Source organism: Acanthochromis polyacanthus, chromosome 1, assembly GCF_021347895.1.
Source record: "Acanthochromis polyacanthus isolate Apoly-LR-REF ecotype Palm Island chromosome 1, KAUST_Apoly_ChrSc, whole genome shotgun sequence".
Taxonomy (NCBI): domain Eukaryota; kingdom Metazoa; phylum Chordata; class Actinopteri; family Pomacentridae; genus Acanthochromis; species Acanthochromis polyacanthus.
In genome coordinates, this window is record NC_067113.1 from 36,922,986 (window position 1) to 36,948,144 (window position 25,159).

Consider the following 25,159-nt stretch of genomic DNA (forward strand, 5'->3'; position numbering starts at 1 on the left):
GGTGATATTTCATTTTTTGTGCTTTCTTTCTTTCTCTCTTTGATCAGTGACAGGATTCACAAACTTCTCGTCCCTGTTTAAATAAATTTTCTTCTATTTCTTGAGCATTTTGCTCAAAAAGCAGCTCAAATTTGTCGTCCAATCAGAGGAATCTATCGTGTTCCTTTCCTCTCACGTTAAGTCACTTTGTTTTCTCGGTAATCCTCTAAAACCGGTCAAATCTTTTTCTCAAACACTGTTTTCATGCATCTTCTTTTCTTCCAAACAAATCTGAAACTTAATTCTCTTTTTCCCTCTGACCTGTGATGTTTTCTCTCTTATTGCTTTAAATACGGTGTTTTTCCCTCCTTTATTTCCTCCTTCAGAAACACTTTGTCCTCTCTTTTCCCCTTTTCTCTTTCTGAAAATCACCAGCTCCCATTTCTCTCCTTCCCTCAGAGAAAAAACGAGTTTCTGTCTGTTCTTTCTGACAAATCGCTGCTTCCCGTCGCCTCCTTTCCTTTGTGAACAGACGCGTTCAGCAGCCTCTTTTTCTTTCTGTTCTCAGAGTAGAAACGAGGACAGATTGACTTTGAGATCTGACCCGAGCTAAGACCGGCTGTCAGCAGGTAATGATAGAGACTTAGAGAGCGACGCCTCTTCACAGAGAGGATCACGCCTCGTCCTCCACTTAAAAAGAAGCCTTTTAAAATTTAGATCCCTGTAGAGAGAACAGCCTATCCCTCTAAAATACACCTTGATCGATTCTCTAACTATCCGACGGCTGCAGCAGATGTGGACATAAATCCCACGAAAATATCTGAGCCGCTGCCGCCGTTCGGCAGAAAGTCTTTTCTCAGCCCAGAATCATGACATCAAGAGTCTGAAATGAGGGATTGTTGGGCTCTCTGCTCATGTATGCAACCAGACAAAGACAATAGTATAGATCCTCACAGTCTGAGCAACTTTCACACAAACTTTAGTCTTCGATTTGAAGAAAATCTCCAAACTCCTGACTGCAAACAAGAAGAATGAGATGGAAACGGAGCTGCAGCAACTAATCACAAAGTTCTGCATTGTTTTATGGTGATTTTGCATCTTTTGTCATAATTTTTGTGGTAATTTTGCCTCTTAGTACAGATTTATCTTCTTTTCTTGGTGATTTTTTGTGTTTCTGTGTTAATTTAGCATTTTTTTGTGATTTAACATGTTTTTCTAACAATTAAGCTTCTTTTTGGAGATTTTAGGTCTCTTGGTGGGAATGTAGTGTGTCTTTGTGGTGATTTCATGTCTTTTGCATCCTTTTGTTGTGATTTGGATATTTTTAGGGGTTGATTTAGCTTGTTTTTGTAGTGAATTCACATATTTTTGTCACAATTTTTGACTTTTTGTGCTAATTATGCCTCTTTTAGTCAAGATTTAGCATCTTTTCATGGTGATTTTCCACCTTTTTCTGTTAATTTTGTGTCCTTTTATGGTGATTTTGTGCCTTTTAGTAGCCATTTGGAGAGTTCTGGGGCTATTTAGCACATTTTGTCGTAATTTCACAACTTTTTGTCATAATCTTTGTCTTTTTGTGGTAGTTTTACCTCTTTTTTGCAGCTTTTCATGGTGATTTCATGACTTTTTGCAAAAAACTTCGAAAGAAATCTAATCCTAAACACTCTGACTAACTTCTTGCAGAGCTTCATGGAGAAACAAACCAACGTCTGGACTACTGATTGGTTCAACTGTCGATTATTCTTTGCATTATTTTCTGCATAAATCAATCAGCTGTTTGGTCTAAATTGTCAAAAAAAAATGGTGAAAAATCTGAATCAGAGTTTCCCAAAGTCCAAGATGAAAAACATCTGGTTTGTCCAAAGATATTCACAACAAAAAATCAGAGACACAAAATGACAACTAAACGGTCTCAAAGAGTAAAAAACCCCACAAATAGACACCAGACGACCACATGAAACCACAAAATGACCACAAAGACGAGCAAAATGGTGACTTAAACTTATAGTAGCTTCAGTAGAAATCAACTCTTGTAGGTTGGAGAAATGTGGACCAAAGACTGGATTTTAGGAGAAATATGGATCCAAGAACCTACAGGAGTAGGTTTCTACTGAAGCTCCTACGACCACCATGACCTGATGACTGAGAATCTACACATCAAACCATAAAGATCCTTCAAAATGCAGATAAAAAAGGTTTATATCATCGTCTTTTCCACTCAGGGCCGGCCCTAGGACTTTGGTGGCCCTAAGCAAGATTTTTTTTGTGGCCCCAAAACATGCACAGGGCAACTACCAAATCACGTGCACAGCTTGTAATTGGGTTAAAACACAAATGTTTTTATACTTAAAAAAATATAATTTCACATAGTTTGGAAAGTAAATGGATATCCTTAAATGTTTGGGCCAGTTCAGATATTGAATATATGTATTAAAATTATAAATCTAAACACACATTTAATGTTGCAATAAAACATTAAATCGACTCCTATTCATGTTATTGCTTGGCCTGCAGCTTCAATACATAGGCCTACTGTTGATTTGATGTGTGAATGACTGTACACACCAAAAAAAACTATCATTCACATTACACAAAGTTGTAATTTTTCTCTTTTCAAGAACATTGAAGAGGCTAAATATAGTGAACTTTTGACAAAAATCTGCATCCTAAAATAAGATGGATTGACTAATATCACAAGAGTTGTGCTTATTTGACATATCTAACTGCCTTCAAGGGTCTGTTCATAGTCTATTCTTGATCAAAAGTTGTTTTCATGTCTAGCCTACTTTTCACATTTCTTAACATGCAACTAGCAGAGAGCCTCGTTATCCCGCCCCAGCTGCAGTGTAGAGCCTGACCGTCTAGGAACCTGGCTGGAAACTGTGTATGCATGCAGAGAGAGAATTCTGGCTTTTACTTTCCCCGTTTACGTAGCTAATACAGTATCCATGCCTGATTGCTGCCGAGCTTGTTGCCTCCTACTAGAGCAGCAACCGTGTCACCATCCTAAGGCTGCTCAAAAGCTGTCGACATTATTGCATCGCAATACCAAAATCAAGGCAGGCTGCCCAAACGACGCCTAAGGCCATTTGTATTCGCTAACTAAAAGATTTGAAATGTTTAATTTTCTGTGACAGCCATGCTGTGTGAGGTTGGAGAGTTTCGGCTACTTGCATTAGAGCGCGTTGATGGGGCACTGCACACGCTTGAGTGAGAGAGAGAGAGATTGTATCGGAAAGATTTGTGTGAAGTCGAGTGACATGATGACCTTTATCTCGGGCTGTTCTTTCCATCTCCATCTTCTTCTTTTTTCGTCCTTCAGCACCACTCCTGAACTTCTTTTGGAGCCATGATGCCATCTCTAGTGCTACTGCTTTTCCATCTGTAGCTTCTCCAGACCAGTGTAATCGATCAAGTTTGAAACGGTGCCGTGGTGTCACAGTAGCCTAACTTACGCACGAAGCATGGAGTCACCAACTGACTGCTGGTTTAGTTTTTCTTTCCTGTATTTTTCCCGTATAGTTTTCTAATAAGCCAGTTTAAATTGATATGTTACCATGATGATTTATGTTTTATTGGAATAAAGACAGGGACAAAATGCGAATCACACACTTATTGTGGTGTGGCCCCCTCTAGTGGATGTGGCTATAAACAACGGCATAGAGTGTTTATGCCAGCGGCCCGCCCTGCTTCCACTGAAAACTCATTCAATACACTGAATGAAGTGATAAAGTGACGCTACAGCAGCAGGAAACAGGAAACTGAAAGTGAAACTAAACCCGTCAGCATCCAATTAGGCCGACAGCTCCAACGAGAGTCGGAATCATTAGACGTCTGCTTCCACACAATCAGCCTCACAGAAAGGCAGATTTAAGAACAATCCGAGACCTGCCGCCCGTAGCCTTCCATTTCTGAAGCCCCCTTTCAGCCAGGAAATTAATTTTGAAAGAGGCAGAATAAAAGGAGCAGCGAGGTGACTGGAGGTGTCGTATTAGACTACGCTCCACTAAAACCCAGTCGTTTAGAGCGCCGGCTGCCGGCTCGCCTCTGACCTCCCATCCTGTCTGACGAATAATCGGCCTCAGACTCCCCCTCCTCGCTCCGGATGACCCCACCGGGCTACCGTACAGCTGATTGCCACTCTGGATGTTCGGCTCGGGAAATTTCGGGGAGGGTAATTGAAAAAGTTTCAGGGATTTTCTCTTTTCCTGGTGTTTCACTGTTAAAACTGCAGACTGACACCGAACGGATTCACCAACACCTCGCTGGGGTTAGAGCAGCATCTGGTAAAACAAAACCAACCAAATCTCAACAAACCTCCTCAGAATCAGCTGATTATTTATTTATTCTGTCTACAGTAACTGTAGGATGTTTACTGAAGACGTACAAAGTTTACAGCAGATCCAATGAATTCATCATTGTCCCCTCAAGATGAAAAACGGCGATAAAAAAGGTAATTTTTCAAAGGTGGTCATTTTAGACACGCATGACTCATTTTAGGCAAGTTTCAAGTCATTTTAGAGATAGTTTGATTTATTCTGAACAATTTTTGAGTCAAGTCTCAGTTGTTCTAGACAAACGTTAGGTCATTTTGGACAATTTTAAAATTATTTTCTGACAAATTTTGAGTCATTTCAGTCAAATCTTAAACCATTTTAAACCATGTTTGCATAATTCTGGACAATTTTTCAGTTGTGGACTATTTTATTAATAATTTTGAACAAACTATGAGTCATTTCAGAACAATTTTGAGTCATTTTGGTCAAATTTCACTCATCCTGAACATATTTCAGTCATTTTATTTTTATTTTTTTATTTTTTAAATTTTCAAGTCATTTTTGACAAACTGAACTTGTCTTTGAACTCTTCTCTATTCACTGTTTAGTCCTCCTCTCCTTGAATCTCTAAACTAAGGTGTTTATCTGCTGGACTGATGAAGTTCTGAGGCTCAGAAATGATGAATCTGGACCCACCTCTATGGACTTCAAAGACCTGGAAGGTAGAACTCTGATCGTTAATAATCATTAATAAAGTTACTGGAGAAGAAGAACCAGATGTTCTGAGGAAGGAACTTTAGTGCTGTTTTATTGTGCTGAAGTTTAGTTGTTGCCGCAATTTCACCTGTTTTGTGGTAATTTTGGTACTTTTCGTGGTGATTTTGTATGCTTTTCCTGGCATATTTGAGTGTTTCAAGGTTGTTTTGGCTCCTTTTGGGGTGATTTTGTGTCTTTTTGTGGTAATTTTGGCCATGTTTGTGGTGGTTTTCCAGCTTTTGAGATATTTTAGTTGCAGTTTTCCCCAGAACCCAGATGTGTTTCTCCTCCTAAATGTCATGGTTCTACCTGCTGGACTGATGAAATTCTGAGGCTGAGAAATGATGAAAGAAGTCCATTAAAAAGTGATAAATCTGGACCCACCTCTATGGACTTCAAGGACCTGGAACTCTGGAAATATTCACAGTGTGACGGTAGATTATTTGCCGTTCAGCCTAAAGACAAACCGTGAAAGTCTGAACGCCTCCTCGGCTTTTAGCACTGCTGTAAAGATGCGACTGCAGCTAAATCATGAGGACGGGAGGAAACAGGAAGCAGCCGGAGTTGGGGCGATTCGTCCTGACAGAAGGAATACGACTTTAACAGACTCTCTAAGTGGTCTGAAAGTTTAGAGGTGAATGTGGAACAAACCACTGGAACGCTGATCAGACAGCAGCTTTAACCATCTGTGGAACTAATATTAGTATAAAATATATCATGGTTTAGTCACTGAGCTGCTGCAGAACAAACCAGACTAACATCCAATAATATCCACTACCATTCAAAAGTTTGGGGTCACCCAGACAATTCCATGTTTTCCATGAAAACTATCACTTTTTCAGGGACGTTCTTGAGCCCTTCAAGATCAGTTTAATTAGGAAACACTGGTAGACTGTAGATTCTTGGTAAAGTTCAGGAAGTAGACTGTAGATATCTACACCACTGTTCTACAATTCTACAATTTCATTTAGCAGACGCTTTTGTCCAAAGCGACGTACAACACAAGCAAGAATTCAGACATAAGGAAAAACCTGTAGTAAGTGCTTCAAGTGCGATTGGTCAAAGGTGTTGCCATCAAGTTGCAAAAGAATTGCCAACCACCCCCCCACCCCCCCTTTTCTTTCTTTTTTTTAATACTTTGTCAGTGCTAAATAAGTGCTGGGTTTTGGACCACCTGACTTATTCTACCCCTAAGGTGGAGTCAGATTAAGTGCCTAGGTGTTCTCTGAACAATTGAGTCTTCAATTGTTCTAAAGTTTGGGTTCATCCAGATAAACTCCCACTTTTATCCATGTGCTAACATAACTGAACAAGGGTTTTCTAATCATCAATGAGCCTTTCAGCACCATTAGCTAACACAATGTAGCATTAGAACACAGGAGATGTTCCTCTGTAGCCCTATGGAGATATTCCATTAAAATAAAAATAAAAAAATTTACTACGTTAACAATGTCTACACTGGATTTATCATTCACTTAATGTTATCTTAATTAGAAAAAAACATTTGTAAGTGATCCCAAACCTTCGAATGGTAGGTAAATAAAGTAACAACTAACAGAAGAAACTGAAGCTTGTAAAATTCATCCCGTTTTACTTGATTCATTCATTGCAAAAATGTTCTTGACTGTTGGAAAACTAAAAATCTGGCTGAAAAAGTGCCAGAACTAATCTGTGAAAAACTGTAAAAGACTGAGAGATTCAAAAACTGAAAAAATTGTGACCCTAACACCAAATATCAACAGGAAAATTGTACAATTTTATATTTAAACATTGTAAAAGAAGGATTTACCATTTTTAATTAGATTTTTGGCCCTTTCTTAGTTTTTTTCTGGTGTAATTTATATTTTTATATTTTATTGTTGTCCAAGTTTCTTCTGCGTGTGCTAACAGCTTTTATCTTCTTCTGCTGGAGGTCGGAACACGGTGAACCAGATTTTACTTTTTATGTGAATCAGATCAAGCTGCTGTTTGATTTTTAACCAGAAACTAAAAATATTTTCTGTTTTTTATGAAATAAATATCTGCAGCAACCTCTGTCATCCACAAACCAGCATTTAAACATTGGAAATAAAACTTTCAGACTGTAAATCGACAAAAGACTCATTGCTCTGTTGTTGATGACATCACACACCTGTCATCGGCAGATTCGGTTGTGGTGGAAACACGTGAACACCTTCGCTTCCATTACAACCAGCTGTTGGAAGGTGAAGTTGTTTGGTTTCAACATTAAATCAGTTTAACAGAGAAGAACATTGGGATTCATTCTGTTAATAATAAACGGTCAGTAAATCGTCCAATCACAGCACAGCGTTCAGTCAGGTGACTTACAGTCCAGGTGACTCTGTCGGATTCCCTCCACGTCCTCAGCGTGGATGAACTGGTAGCAGCGTTTCCCCACGATGTCCACCGGAGTCAGGTCCATGTAGTCGCTGATCCTGAAACCCAGAAGAGGAAGAAGGAGTTAGAGGTGGAAAAGACCAAGAAAAACTACAAAAAAAAAAAACTTTTTCTATCCACTGGCTCACCCGACGGACTCTACAGACAGTTCATTTGAATTTCACAACTCACAAAATTAACAATATGAGACAAAAAAAGACCAAAATGAACCAAAAATAACCATGAAAAGAGGCAAAATGACCTCCGTGAAAAAATTAACAAAATGAGACACAAAATGACCAAAAATCAACAAAAAATAGTCACAAATAGATGTAAAACAGTAAAGATGTTTTACAAAATGACCAAAATGAACCAATATAGACAGTGTTTAAAATTATTTTCTGACAAATTTTGAGTCATTTTGGTCAATTTTTAAGTCATTTTAGGACATGTTTGAGTGAAACTGTTAAATTTTTGAGTTGTGGACTGTTGTAATAATAATTCTGAACAAACTATGAGTCACTTTGGAACATTTTGAGTCATTTTGGTCAAGTTTCACTCATTCTGAACAAACGTTAGACCATTTTGGAAAGTTTTTAAATTATTTTCTAACCAATCTGGAGACATTTCAGTCCATTTTTAATCCAAACCTTCACCCTCAGCTCAGACAGACATGAAGTTCTGAGTATTTACATATTCAGAAGTTGAAAAAGGATAAAAGCATCTTTTTTCGTCTGCTTTCAATCATCTTTAAGTTTATTTCCAACCATTTCTTCAGTCTGAACTGTTCTTTTAGTGGTTATATCAGTTTCTGTAATGACAGCAGCGTTTTTAAAAAGTCATTTTCTACAAATAACTCTCCTTTTTTACCTGAATATTTTTTTATATTTCCAGTCGGAGACGCTTAACAAAGAAACTCTGAGAGAAAAAAAGTGAGAATAAAATACATTATGAGGCTGAAAATAATCAACCAGAGCTGCTGTAAAGGAGATTCTGTCAGAACGTCTATATTATCCTGTTCTGGTTCATATTCCTACTGTTGAGATTCTGGATTTATCTGAATATCTGAACATTCATCTCTCACTCTCTACTCATTATTTCAGTCTGTCAAAACACAAAATTACAAAAACAAGACAAAAAAAACAATTGGGACAAAAAGGAAACGCAAAATTACAAAAATGAGAAACAAACGACAAAAACACGAGACAAACGACAAAAGTCAGGCAAAAAAGACAAAAAACTACAAAAACAAGACAAAATACTACAAAAATGAGACACAAAATGACAAAACATGAGACAAACGACATGAAACAAAACAAAAAGAGACAAAAAATAAACGAGAAAGTTACAAAACGACCAATAACTGGAGAAACAAAAATGACAAAAATTACATCAGTGACACAAACGAGACAAAAAATGACAAAAGAGAGAAACAAAATGACAAAAAATAAGACAAACAACTAGGGCTGGCCCGAATAGTGGTTTCTGGCCTCCGAATATTAGGGCCCTATTAAAGACAAATATCCGAATATTCGTTCTGCCCCCAAAACGTCTTGTGGCGGAGACGGCCCGAATATTCAGATCCCTTCGTCTGGTCTCCCGGGTCCAAATTTTGCCTTCGTTTTGTCTTCAGTTAAACTGAAGAATTCCCAAACAGCGGAGGTCTTCAGCATCTTGTCTTGTGTTTATGCAACGAAGTGAAGCGTGACGTCCAAGTCGGCAGCAACCCGGACATTCAGGAGGAGTTTACAAACACGAACGGAGGAGCCGAGATGAGCCGAACACAGGGGCGCCGAAAAGGGGGGAGGGGGGGGGATTCTAGGGGCCCATCATTAACAGGGGCCCAGAAAGGCCCCTGATAAAATTATAATACTGACAAAATGAATATGGCACTATCTTGTTAATTTATAATCACAAATAAATATTATTTACAATGCGCTGGGAACACTAAGTTTATTTGTTTTGGAAGCATTTCTCAAGGGCCCCCCCCCCTCCCTTTTTACTAAAATGGTTCAGTCCTACTGATCCACTGAACTGCTGCGCTGCGGTGCTTCAGTCAGACTGAGTAGGGTGACGACAGTATGCCTCAGAAGTCAGGTAGTCAGAAACGAAAAGAAAAAAAGATAAGGCAGGAGAGAGAGGCCAAGGGCCGGCAATATGTTACCCAGTTTTTCAAAAAACAAGGTGGGTTTGGTTCATGTGGTGGAAAGTTCTGGAACATTAGCCTGTTGTTGTTTCTACTCTATCTTAAATTTGTGATCTTTAAGCTAGCTCATTTTTCTCCCCATATTAGCTCATATTTTTGAAGAAAACTCTGGAATTTTGATACTAAAATTAATATCTGGATACCGCCGTAGGGCGAACGAATATTTGGATATTCGGGATATTCGGGTCCAGCCCTAGAAACAACAGAAGTCAGACACACCCCTGGTTTAGAGGATTATTTTCCTGCAGGAGACTCAACGATAAAAGATAAATATTTATTCCAAAGCTTCAGATTTAGTTTAATATCTGATACCAAAATAAAAAACTTCATTTTTAGAAGCTGGAACCAGGAAATCTTTCACATTTGAGCTTTTAGAAGTGATTTAAATCAGATTTTAGTAGTTTTACTTCAGCTCTAACCAACCATTAAGATCAATGTTGATTATTTTCCGGATTTATTAATCAGCTGTTTGGTTCTTAAATGTCAGAAAAATGTTAAAAATGTGGATCAGTTTCCTCAAATGTCTTCAGATTGAGTTTAACATCATTTACAACAAATGAAAGCTTAAAAAAACATGACAATAAATGAAATGTGTACATTAAAAATGACTTGAGTGTCAACAGATGATTATTTTCTGTATTAATTAATCAACTGTTTGGTTCTAAAATATCATAAAATGTTCATTGTGGATCAGAGTTTCATGAAATGTCTCATTTTGTCCAAAGATCTTCAGTTTACTGACATAAATCAGATAATAGTCACATTAAGTAGCCAAAATCACTGAATTTAATCTGTTTTTAATTTAAAATTGAATTAAAAAGTTAAACTAATTACCAGAAAAACTGATTCTGATGCCCAATTTTGACGGAGGTGACCAAATTGGAGCTAAAAATAAGGTCTAATTAGTGAATGTTCTCTGTCTGGGTTTAAATTTTAACTTTTTAAAGTGGAGTTTGGTTTGAAGGTTCATTCAAGGGTTAATGACCATTTGGATTAATTATTTTCTCAATTTTTTAATCAGTTGTTTGGTCTAAAATGTTCAAAACGTGGATCAGAGTTTCATTAAATGTCTGGTTTAGTCCAAAGATCTTCAGTTGACTGTCAGAAACCAGAAAATATTCACATTTAATTAGCTCAAGTCACAGAATTTCAACTTTTTTTAATCCAAAAATGACCCAAACTGATGATTAAAATAGATGCCGATTAATTTAACGGAGTTTTATGACCAGCAGCTGAACAAATAAAGTCATTCTAAAGTCGTCTCCGTTGGCTTTCAGACACTATGACAAACATTTTCACCATCCTAGGATATTTTAGAGATAAAACAACAAAAATATAATAAAATAATTGTTATTTTACATCCTGAAGATACTAAATCTAGATTTAACAGCAGAATTCAGGAAACATCACAAAGAAACCACACAGAGAGTCCAAATGGACTCAAACTGGACTGAATCTAACCATTATTTTTACTATTTTTTGGATTATTTCATGAGTTTGGTCTGAAAAATGTCAGAAAATGTGGATCAGAGTTTCCTCAAAAGTCTCGTTTTGTAAAAGATCGTCAGTTTACTGTCATAAATCAGAAAATATTTACATTTCAGAGGCTAAAATCAGAGAATTGAAACCGTTTTGGACTCAAACTGGCTATTTAGTTATCAGAATAGTTAATTTATCAGCTGTTTATTAATTGATTAATCCTCGCTGCTCTATTTTCCCTCCTTCTGATGAAACATCTCCACATTACTGAAGCTGAAATGAAAACGTTGGAGCAGTTCTTCTCCATTAAAAGCTCCGATCCAGGGCAGCAGCAGCTAATAAGCCGTCTGTCTATTGTACAGGTCGCACACGCTGCCTTAAAAGCTTTAATTTGAGAGAATTTGCCACAGGATAGACAGAACAATTTCCCAGTGACGGAGTCTAACGTCTGGCGGCAGATAACAGCACACACTGTTCTATCATTCTCTCAGAAAGTCCTCCTAGAATGGGCTGTAATGTCGCTCTGCATCCCATATCATCATCCGCCTGCATTGTGTCGCTTCTCCCAGCCACAAAAAAACCAATCTGTCTACTATCATTTTCCCCATAATAAAACATGAAGGGCTGATTTTTCTGCTGTGATATGAATCTGCCGGTCGGCCGGTTAACTCCGTATCCTGATGCCTATCTGCTTTATCTGGACACAGGAAGCAGATAGATTCATCACAGACGTATTTCACTGTTAAACCGGCAGGATTGGGTCAGATTCCTCATGAATAAGAAGCTCACACCACTTTCTGCTTTTTTTTGCCAGCTGGTGTGAATCTTGAATGCAGAATCAGACGCTCGGATCGTTTCTAAGGTCAGAAAACTGGAGGTTTCTCTGAGAAGTCTGTCCGCACAAAACAGCATATTATACGCTCTAAAGTGACTTAAAGTAGTCAAAAATTACAGAAATGGATCATTATTATCCCTTAAAAATGGAATAAACTGCTAAATCTCCAATCCAGGCTGGTACAGTGTCTCCGTAAAGTTCCTGTAAGTGTATATCTACTGATGGATCCATATTTCCACTAAAATCTAGTCTTTGGTCCACATTTCTCCAACTGCTGAGACTCTAACATCAGTAGAACCTGATGTGTTAAAGTTTGACCAGACAAAGACTGGAAATCTGTTCAAGATCTGTCTAAAAGAAGATAAAAAGAATATACAAAAACAGTCCAGAACCAGGAACTGGACAGTTTTCAAGAATCTCAGATAAATTTAAAGTCATTTTGAGCAAATTATGAGTCATTTCAGAACATTTGAGTCATTTTGGTCAAACTTCACTCATTTTGAACAGGTTTTCAGCCATTTTTGCCAAATAAAACTTTTCTTGAACCCTTGAATTTCCATCTGTGTTCACTGTTTTTTTCTCGTCTCCCTGAATCTCTAAACTAAGATGTTTATCTGCTGGACTGATGAAGTTCTGAGGCTCAGAAATGATAAATTTGGAGCATCTCTATGGACTTCAAGGACCTGGAATGTTGTAAGTGAGACTAAGCTTAAAGATTGGAAGCAGGAAGGGAGAATGTCTCCTGGAGCAAGTTCTAGAGTAGACCTACCGACAACTGGAGAAAGTTCTAGAGCAGACCTACTGTCCAGTTTTCAGTAGGTCTACTCTAGAACTTTGTCCAGGGGACATTCTCCTCTAAGGACTTCAAGGATCTGGACCTCTGGAGATATAAAGGTAGAACTCTGATCATTGATAAGGTTCCTGGAGATGAAGAACCTTCTGAGGAGGTTCTGGTGAAACTCTCTTTGTGCTGTTTCAGAAGATCTCACCACAACCAGAGGGTCCAGTTTCTCACCTGTTCTCGCAGTAGACGATCTTGAGGTCCATGTTGACTCTGGTGACGAACATCTGGCAGTCGATGCGGACCTCGTTGATGGTCGGCGGTGGCAGAGCGTGGGCCACCACCACCATCCCCATGATCTGATTGGGCACCGAGCGGCTGTGAGTCAGCGCCATCCTGATCCGGAGACGGCCCGTGATGTGGATCACCTGAGGAGGGTCAGAGGGTCAGAAGATCTGGAGGTGGATGAGCTTTAGAAGAACACAACATGTTACTGCAACATGAAGTCCTTGTGTGGCTGAAGAGACACCTACAATACCAGACCTCATTCTAAATGTAGCCAGTTTTAGTTTCTCTGTGTTCATGTTTACAGCACCAGACTCTACTCAAAATTCTACTAATTTTAGATTCAACTTTATTCAGTTCTTGTGCAGCTAAATGGACATCTATAATAGCAGATTTTATCCAAACTTTTCTTAATTTAGACTTCATTTCATTCAGCCTTGGCATGACTGCCCAGACAAGTATAGTACCAGACCTCATTCTAAATTTTGCCAATTTTAGACTCAACTTTATCTGGCTTTTGTGTAGCTACAGAGACATATATTGTACCAAACTCCATTCAAAATTCTGTCAATTGTAGACTTGATTTTATGAAGCTCTTAAGTAGCTGCAGAGACATCTATAGTAGCAGACTCAATTCAACATTTAGCCAACTTTAGATTCCACTTCATTCAGTTCTTGTGTAGCTGTACACACATCTATAGCATTAGACTTTAGTCAAATTTTGCCAGTTTTAGATCATCTGCATTCAGATTTCCTGCACCAGCCTCCACTCAAAATTCCGCTAATTTTAGGCTTGACTTTATTCGGTTCCTGTCTGGCTGCACAGACCCCTCGAGCAGCAGACTTTATCCAAACTTTTCTTCATTGTAGACTTTATTTTATTCAGTCCTGGCATGACTGCCCAGACATTTATTGTACCAGACTTTATTCAAACTTGAACCAATTTTAGATTCAATTTTATTCAGTTCTTGCGCAGCTGCACGGACATCTATAGTACCAGATTACATCCAAACTTTTCTTAATTTTAGACTTGAATTTATTCAGTTCTTGCATAAGTGTCCAGGCTTTACAGTACCAGACTTCATTTAAAATTTTGCTAATTTTACACTCCACTTTAAATTTAGCCAATTTTAGATCGTCTGCATTGACAGTTACAGTATCAGACTCTATTCAAATCTTCCCTGATTTTTTTAACTTTATTGTCTTTATGTGGCTGCTCAGACATCATCAACTGACGCTTCTGATATTTTCAGTATTTTACTAAGAACATCTTCATCCTTTATTCTTACTAAGATCTTTTATACTTTGAACCATCAAAATTATTTTCAGCCTTTAGTTACTTCAAGAGGACGAACAGGAAAACACGTAAAAAACACTTTTCTGTTGCTTTACAGGGGATTACTCATCATTTAATCGTCATGTTGTGAACAATAAACAACAGATTCTTCATGTTTGCCTCATATTTTCTGGTTCAGATTAACAACTACGTAAATATATCAGTGTAGTAAATAATGAGAAGTTAAAACTGCCTGCAACAACACAACAGCTTAAAATACAAACTGTAGATCTGTGTGTGTTTTAGTCTGTGTGTGTGTGTTTGTGTGTGTGCAGTAATATATGCATGCATGTGTGTGAATATTTATGTGTGTCTTTGTTTCGTATCTGATCTGAGTCTGCCAGGTGGTCACACACACACACACACACACACACACACACACACACACACACACACACACACACACACACACACACACACACACACACACACACACACACACACACACACACACACACAAACTCTAGCTGGTCCTCATAAAGAGTGTAAAGTTTAGTCATTCTGTAACTACATGGATCTCTATAGAACCAGACTTTATTTAAAATATAGCTAATTTTAGAATTTATTTTTATTTAATTTATGTGTGCTGGCACAGTTAAATTTTGTTAGCAGAGTATCTATGCTCAACGTTAAACATGACACACAACACAAGACAAGCATTGTTCCATATTGAGTGAGCCCCCACACCCACGGGCTCACCTGTTTTATTAATTACACACAGCATACCTGTGGACAATTCCCTCATTAGGGTCACGTGATACAAAGCGTCAAAACAAACACAAACTGGGGCATCATGAATCAAACAAAAATAAAAACAGAATTACAGCATATTTCTAACAAACAAAATGAAATGAGAGCACATCTCAACAAATTTTATTCTATGTATATAGCCCCAGTTACCGTTCAGACTGTCTAAAGAGGTTTCTTCTTCTTCTTCTTCTTCTTCTTCTTCTTCTTCTTCTTCTTCTTCTTCTTCTTCTTCTTCTCCTTTCAGCTTTTCCCTTCAGGGGTCGCCACAGTGAATCAATTGCCTCCATCTAACCCTGTCTGCTGCATCTTCTTCTGTCACACCAACTACCTTCATGTCCTCTTTAACCACATCCATAAACCTCCTCTTTGGTCTTCCTCTAGGCCTCCTGCCTGGCAGTGGGAAACTCAGCATCCTTCTACCAATATATTCACTCTCTCTCCTCTGGACATGTCTGAACCATCTCAGTCTGGCCTCTCTGACTTTATCTCCAAAGCCTCTAACATGTGCTGTCCCTCTGATGTACTCATTCCTGATCCTATCCATCCTGGTCACTCCCAAAGAGAACCTCAGCATCTTCAGTTCTGCTACCTCCAGCTCTGCCTCCTGTCTTTTCCTCAGGGACACTGTCTCCAGACCAAACAACATGGCTGGTCTCACCACAGTTTTGTAAACCTTTCCTTTCATTTTAGCTGAAACTCTTCTATCACACATCACACCTGACACTTTTCTCCAGCCGTTCCAGCCTGCCTGTACACGCTTCTTCACCTCTTTTCCACACTCTCCATCGCTCTGGACTGTTGACCCTAAGTACTTAAAATCCTCCACCTTCTTGATCTCTTCTCCCTGTAACCTCACTGTTCCACTTGGGTCCCTCTCATTCACACACAGATACTCCGTCTTGCTGCGGCTAACCTTCATTCCTCTCCTTTCCAGGGCAAACCTCCACGCCTCTAGCTTCTCCTCCACCTGTTCCCTGCTCTCACTACAGAGATGTTTCACAGTCTAAAGGTGTTTCACAGAACCCAAATGACCCGACATCTATGGACCCAGATTTAATTCAGAATTTACCTAATTTTAGCGTTAATGTCATTAAGTCTTATTAGAACTGCACAGATATCTATAGAACCAGAATTTTCCAGTTTTAGACTCGAAATCATCAAGTCAATGTGTTGCTACACCGACGTCTACAGTACCAGACTACAAAACCAGACTTCATTCACAATTTTGCTGAGTTTAGACTCACGTTATTTAAGTTACTGGATAGTTGCACAGACATCTGTAGAACCAGACTGCATTCACAATTTTTTTCAGTTTTAGACTTGATGTTATTCAGTTTTTATTTAGCTGCACAGACATCTGTAGCACCAGATTTCATCAAAAATTTTCCTGTTTTAGACTCAACTTTAATCAGTCCAAATTTGAACTCCAAGCGAAGGACGGGCTAACGTGTCCTCACTTCAGGTTCTAAAGTCTAACTGGCCCTCATAAAGATTGTGCTCCTGAGAGGAAGGGACAGGTTGTAAAATAAAACCATCTCCAGTACGGTCCTCCTATGAATTATCAGATTAACATGCTCCCTAAATCCATTCCTCTTTCCTTGAACTTGTTTTGTCTTTGACGCTAAAGTTTCAGCGTCTAGAAGCCTCTCAGCCACCGCTGCTATAGTCCTCAAAGAGAATCGAGTGTATTAGTCTGAGATAAAACACACACACACACACACACACACACACACACACACACACACACACACACACACACACACACACACACACACACACACACTGAATCCTTTAATCCTTCCTCTCGATCTGCAGCATCGAGTCGGTCACAGAGCTTAGAGTCTTGATGTTACGTCTATAGGAGTCCTACAGACGTCTTTATTCTACAAGATCAAACCAAGGAGACTACAGAAGTTATAGAAAACAAAAAACCTGACATCACCTAAAGCCTTAAATCAATAAAAAATAATTACAAACTACAGACGTCCTGATCAAGTTAACAACGGGCACCATGACAGAGACTTCAGTGGAGGTTAATGACCTCCAACCAGAACTCAGGTTTTGTAGTTTTAGACAAATTTGAAGTTGTTGTAGATTATTTTGGAGTCATTTTAGATGATCTTTGACTCATTTTGGACGGTTTTTGAATAGAATAGATCTTTGCTGTCACTCTTACAGAAAACAATAAAATCAGTTTAGTACTCTCTGAATAGTACCATTAAAAATAAACTATGAAACATACCCTAAAAATATATACAACATAAGAGGTACTTTGGACAAGTTCTGAGAGATTTTAGAGAAGTTTTGAGTCATTTTGGAAAAGTTTTGAGGTATTTAGTTTTAAATATTTTATTTATAGCCCTAAAACATTACTTTTCAAATGTGTACATAACACAGACTACAGGTACCATCTATCCTTGTATTTTGTGTGTTTTCCAGTGGTTTGTGTACCTTAAATCCTTGTATTTTGTGTTTTTTTTTCTGGTGTGTGTACATTAAGTCCTCGTGTTTTGTGTGTTTCGTGTTTTGTATCCTGAGGACTCGATGTGTGTTTAGCGTGCGTTTAGCATGTTCCTCACCTTGTATCCTGAGGACTTGATGTGCACGCCCCTCTTGGTGAGCGTGGACTTCATGCGGATGAAGAAGGATCTTTCCAGGGAGTTGTCTGGAGCCAGGAGGCTGGGACTGCTGGACTCCACTGGAGAACAAACAGAGAACGTTTATCTAACGTTTAGAGGAACAGAGCAATCTGGAGGGAGGCTGTAAAACTCATAAAAACATCCACGCTGTCAGTCAAGCCGTCAACCAATCACAGGGCCTGTCAACCTGTCCGTCAAAACAGAGCGGCTCGTGGCAATCAAACCTCTGGACATCAAAACACATCAGAGCCGACGGACGGAAGCCCATTAAAGGTTCGTTAAGGAGGAATAAAACCGCCTTAAGTCAACATTCAGTAAAACCTGGAAACACAATATGGTCATTCAGCCGACCAATCAGAGAGCAGCACGGGCTGGAGGGGAGGAGCCTCACTGATCAGAAATCAGTTACAAGTTCAGAGGGACGGGAAACACCGCTACACAACAAATACACAACACCGCTACACAACGAACACACAACACTGCTACACAACAGACACACAACACCGCTACACAACAGACACACAACACCGCTACACAACAGATACACAACACCGCTACAAAACAGACACACAACACCGTTACAAAACAGACACACAACACCGCTACACAACAAACACACAGCACCGCTACACAACAAATACACAACACCGCTACACAACACCGCTACACAACAGACACACAACACCGCTACACAAAAGACACATAACAGATACACAACACCGCTACACAAAAGACACACAACACCACTACACAACACACACACAACACCGCTACACAACAAACACACAAACACCGCGACACAACAGACACACAACACCGCTACACAAAAGACACACAAACACCACTACACAACAGATACACAACACCGCTACACAACAAACACACAACACTGCTACACAACAGATACACAACACCGCTACACAACAGACACACAACACCGCTACACAAAAGACACATAACAGATACACAACACCGCTACACAAAAGACACACAACACCACTACACAACACACACACAACACCGCTACACAACAAACACACAACACCGCTACACAACAGATACACAACACCGCTACACAACAGACACATAACAGATACACAACACCGCTACACAAAAGACACACAACACCACTACACAACACACACACAACACCGCTATACAACACCGCTACACAACAGACACACAACACCGCTACACAACAAACACACAACACCGCTACACAACAATACACAACACCGCTACACAACACCGCTACACAACAGACACACAACACCGCTACACAAAAGACACACAACACCACGACACAACAGACACACAACACCGCTACACAAAAGACACACAACACCACTACACAACAGATACACAACACCGCTACACAACACCGCTACACAAAAGACACACAACACCGCGACACAACAGACACACAACACCGCTACACAAAAGACACACAACACCACTACACAACAGATACACAACACCGCTACACGACAGACACACAACACTGCTACACAACAGACACACAACACCGCTACACAACAGACACACAACACCGCTACACAACAGATACACAACACCGCTACACGACAGACACACAACACTGCTACACAACAGACACACAACACCGCTACACAACAGACACACAACACCGCTACACAACAGATACACAACACCGCTACACAACAGACACACAACACCGCTATACAACAGACACACAACACTGTTACACAAAAGACACACAACGCCGCTACACAACAGACACACAACACCGCTATACAACAGATACACAACACCGCTACACAAAAGACACACAACACCGCTACACAACAGACACACAACACCGCTACACAACAGATACACAACACCGCTACACAACAGACACACAACGCCGCTACACAACAGACACACAACACTGCTATACAACAGACACACAACACCGCAACACAAAAGACACACAACACCGCTACACAACAGACACACAACACCGCTACACAACAGATACACAACACCACTACACAACAGACACACAACACCGCTACACAACAGACACACAACACCGCTATACAACAGACACACAACACTGCTATACAACAGACACACAACACCGCTACACAAAAGACACACAACACCGCTATACAACAGACACACAACACCGCTACACAACAGACACACAACACCGCTATACAACAGATACACAACACCGCTACACAAAAGACACACAACACCGCTACACAACAGACACACAACACCGCTACACAACAGATACACAACACCGCTACACAACAGACACACAACGCCGCTACACAACAGACACACAACACTGCTATACAACAGACACACAACACCGCAACACAAAAGACACACAACACCGCTACACAACAGACACACAACACCGCTACACAACAGATACACAACACCACTACACAACAGACACACAACACCGCTACACAACAGACACACAACACCGCTATACAACAGACACACAACACTGCTATACAACAGACACACAACACCGCTACACAAAAGACACACAACACCGCTATACAACAGACACACAACACCGCAACACAAAAGACACACAAACCGCTACACAACAGACACACAACACCGCTACACAACAGACACACAACACCACTACACAACAGACACACAACACCGCTACACAACAGACACACAACACCGCTACACAAAAGACACACAACACAGCTACAAAACAGACACACAACACCGCGACACAACAGACACACAACACCGCTACACAAAAGACACACAACACCGCTACACAACAGATACACAACACCGCTACACAACAAACACACAACACCGCGACACAACAGACACACAACACCGCTACACAACAGACACACAACACCGCTACACAACAGACACACAACACCGCTACACAACAGACACACAACACCGCTACACAAAAGACACACAACACCGCTACACAACAGACACACAACACCGCTATACAACAGACACACAACACCGCAACACAAAAGACACACAAACCGCTACACAACAGACACACAACACCGCTACACAACAGATACACAACACCACTACACAACAGACACACAACACCGCTACACAACAGACACACAACACCGCTACACAACAGACACACAACACAGCTACAAAACAGACACACAACATCGCTACAAAACAGACACACAACATCGCTACACAACAAACACACAACACCGCTACACAACAGATACACAACACTGCTACACAACAGACACACAACACCGCTACACAACACCGCTACACAACAGACACACAACACCGCTACACAACAGACACACAACACGCTACACAACAGACACATAACAAACAACCAACAACCAGCAAAAACACAGCTAACACACCAACAGACATGATAAAAAATGTTTTTTTGTTGTTTCTGTTTGTGTTACTACAAAACTACATAAGACCTGTTCTTCCTGTTTCACATCTTTTCTTTAAACAGCACAGTGTTACACCTAAATACACAACAGTTCTGGTAGTCGGAGCACAAAAACTGTTCAATTTCACAATTAAAGCAGTAAACTGTGAGACACCTTTGTTTTATTCTGGTTCTTTTTATCGGGATTGATGCCACATAACTCTTAAACCTCCTTCATTTAAAACAGAAACTAAACCCTGGCAGGAAGCCAGATTCACCAGGAGACCAGGGTGGTTTGGTTCGGTTGTTTTATGGCGTTTTCACCCGTTGTTTCACACTGTTCCATCTGAGTGTTTGCAGTCTTTTAGAAATGATTTATGCTTTTGTTTCCACCACAAAACTATTCATACTCTTTCAAGAAAAGATTATTTATTGGGTTAAAATCCACCTGTACTAAGCACAGTTTACAGACTAATATTGAGTCGAACTGAAGCTGTCAGAACTCTCTGGTTAAAAAGGAAGTATTACCACAGTAGTACTTCTTCTGTATGTATGAAGCTGTATAGAAGTCTGTATTTATACTCAGAAAGTAAGTACTGTGTAAGCACGTATTCAGACTAAAACAGGAGAATCCACAGCGATCAAACACACTCCTTCTAGTCACACAGACGTTACTGACCCATCCATTCACCCTGCTCTCCTCCAACATCTTAAAGGATAAATATCAGAATCACACCCAGAAAGTAATACGACTCAGTCTTAGCGCATCTTAAACAAGCGTTTCCTGTTTCAGTGAAAGAATGATGCAGAAATATGGACCAAAAAGAACTCTGTTTAAGGACTTTATCCCTGAAATCTGCTCAAATATTTACTGAAGCACATTTCAGACTTCTCTTGTTGGTTTTCCAACAATATTTTTTCTCATGAAGGTAAAACTTCTACAAACTTGGAGGTTAAATAGTTAAAAACAACTTGAACGACATTTAAATCAACTCTGAGGTTTTTGAAACGTTGTGACGATGTTTGTTCCTTCTGGTGGAAAACATTTTTTATTCAACATTCAACTCCCTCAACACACACACACTAAAACACACACACACACACACACACACACACTATAGAACACACGCTAAAACACACACACACACACACACACTATAGAACACACGCTAAAACACACACACACACACACACACACAATAAAGAACACACACACACACACTATAGAACACACGCTAAAACACACACACACACACACACACACAATAAAGAACACACACACACACACTATAGAACACACGCTAAAACACACACACACACACACACACACACACACTATAAAGAACACACACACACACACTATAGAACACACGCTAAAACACACACACACACAATAAAAAACACAGACACACAATAAAACACACGCTAAAACACACACACACACACAATAAAGAACACACACACACACACTATAAAGCACACGCTAAAACACACACACACACACACACACACACTATAAAACACGCTAAAACACACACACACAATAAAAAACACGCTAAAACACACACACACACACACACAATAAAGAACACACACACACACACTATAAAACACACGCTAAAACACACACACACACACACACACACACACACACACACACAATAAAGAACACACACACACACACACACTATAAAACACGCTAAAACACACACACACAATAAAAAACACAGACACACACAATAAAACACACGCTAAAACACACACACACACACACACACACAATAAAGAACACACACACACACTATAAAACACGCTAAAACACACACACACAATAAAAAACACGCTAAAACACACACACACACACACACAATAAAGAACACACACACACACTATAAAACACGCTAAAACACACACACACACACACACAATAAAGAACACACACACACACACTATAAAACACACGCTAAAACACACACACACACACACACACACACACACAATAAAGAACACACACACACACACACTATAAAACACGCTAAAACACACACACACAATAAAAAACACAGACACACACAATAAAACACACGCTAAAACACACACACACACACACAACACACACACACACAACACACACACACACACACACTAAAACACACTCTCCGTGGTCTCTGGTGGACTCTGGTCTGATCAGCGCTGATTCGTGTTGACAACATCTAATGTGAAAAAATTGAAAGAAATGAATTAATATGCAAATTTATCCTTTATAATATAAACGTCCTTGAAGAGAAACAGAGAAGGAAGGATGGAGGGAAAAAGAGAGGAATAAAAGAGGAATGAAGGAGGGAATAAAAGAGGAATAAAGAGGGAACAAAGGAAGAATAAAAGAGGAATAAAGAGGGAACAAAGGAAGAATAAAAGAAGAATAAAGGAAGAATAAAGGAGGAAATAAGGAGGGGGAAAGGAGGAATAAAAGAGGAACAAAGGTGGAATAAAAGAGGAATAAAGTGGAATAAAAGAAGGACTAAAGGAGGAATAAATGAGGGAGTAAAAGAGGAATAAAGGAGAGAATAAAGGTGGAATAAAAGAGGAATAAAGGTGGAATAAAAGAGGAATAAAGTGGAATAAAAGAAGGACTAAAGGGGGAATAAATGAGGGAGTAAAAGAGGAATAAAGGAGGAATAAAGGAGGAATGGAGGGAATAAATCATTAGTCTCTAGTATCTCCTTCAGAGGAGTCATAGGAGTCTTGGTGGCCTCCCTCTCTGGTCTCTTTCTCCTTCAGAGGAGTCATAGGAGTCTTGGTGGCCTTCCTCTCTAGTCTCTCAGGTCTTGAGGACGTCCTGCTCTAGTCAGATTTATTCATGTTCCATCTTCTTCCATTTCTTCATGATGGATTTCAGGAACTTTAAATGTTCTTGTATCGTCCTGACTGATGCTTTTCAACAACTTTTCCTCAGAGTTTCTTGGTTCTTCAGTCTTCATGTTGTAGTTCTATCCAGGAGTTCTGATCCACCAGAGACTGGACCTTCAGATCCAGGATCTGTATGCTCCAACCACTGAGGCACATCTTCATTTTAATTATTACATTATTTTGTAGGAATCTGTTTTCACTTTTACATGAGTCTTTTTCTCTAAATTGTCGTCGAGGATTTAATGCTGGAAACCTAATATTTTGATTTGTAACCAGAAGTGAGTAAACGAAGGACAAAGGAGGACGAGAATAAAAAGAGAGAAGATTCCAGGAGGAATCATCTCCTCCTCCATCCCTCCATCCATTCTCCCTCTCAGTCAACCAGGAAATCAGCCGTGATCTGATGGAGGAATAATGATGATGGAGGGATGGAGGGATGACGGAGAGCAGGACCTCCTTCACCTCCTCTCCTCTCCTCTCTTTGTTATTCCCTCTGAATTAATAGGATTACTTGAAACCCTCGCTGGAGATCCGACTCTCATTGTTCCACCTCTCCTCTCGTCTCATCGCTCATGTTCCATCACAATTAAACACTTTCTGCATGGATGAGGAGGAGGAGGATGAAGTGATGCATGAGAAGAAGAGAAGAGTGGAATGAAGAATGAAATGATAAACAGAAAACAAGAACAGAAAGAAGAGGAGCAGAGCAGTGAGAGGAAGAATGACAGAGTAAGGAGGAGAATAGATTAAAGGAAGAGCGATGGAGATGAGGAGGAAAAGACGAAGAATAAGAGGAGAAAGGAAAAGAAAAAGATGGTGAATTAAACAGAGAAGAAGAAAAGAGGAGGACGAGCAATAAGAGCAAACGGAAGAAAAAGAGAAGAATAAAAATGCAAATAAGAAGAACGAGAGGAGAAAAAGAAGAGGAACAAAATGAAAAATGAGAGGAAAATAGAAAAAGAAGAAGAAGGACAGTATGGAGGGAGTGAAAGAAGAGAGAAAAAGTTAAAAGAAAAAGAAAATGTTGGAGTGAGAGGAAGAAAACATTAAAAGAAGACAAGAATGAAAGAGGAGGAAGATGACGGAGAAGGAAAAAATGAAAGAAGAAGAAGAGAAAGAAAGAAAAAGGGGGAGAAGAACAGAAATGGAGGAGATCAATGAT

At 39.6% G+C, this 25,159-nt stretch overlaps 2 protein-coding genes across 3 annotated transcripts in view; one reads left to right on the plus strand and one right to left on the minus strand.

The window, feature by feature from the left end:
• LOC110959949 (neuronal PAS domain-containing protein 3) overlaps nucleotides 1-25,159 on the plus strand; it is a 394,699-nt gene that overhangs the window by 115,942 nt on the left and 253,598 nt on the right. The gene's annotated exons all lie outside the window — the stretch shown is intronic.
• LOC110970602 (neuronal PAS domain-containing protein 3) overlaps nucleotides 1-25,159 on the minus strand; it is a 247,038-nt gene that overhangs the window by 21,727 nt on the left and 200,152 nt on the right. For both annotated transcript variants that reach the window (XM_051947568.1, XM_051947573.1), the window contains exons 5-7: nucleotides 17,640-17,758; nucleotides 12,924-13,117; nucleotides 7,341-7,447 (exon numbers count right to left, since the gene is read on the minus strand). In XM_051947568.1, coding sequence (XP_051803528.1) covers nucleotides 7,341-7,447; nucleotides 12,924-13,117; nucleotides 17,640-17,758 — 420 coding nt within the window. The remainder of the gene's footprint in view (nucleotides 1-7,340; nucleotides 7,448-12,923; nucleotides 13,118-17,639; nucleotides 17,759-25,159) is intronic.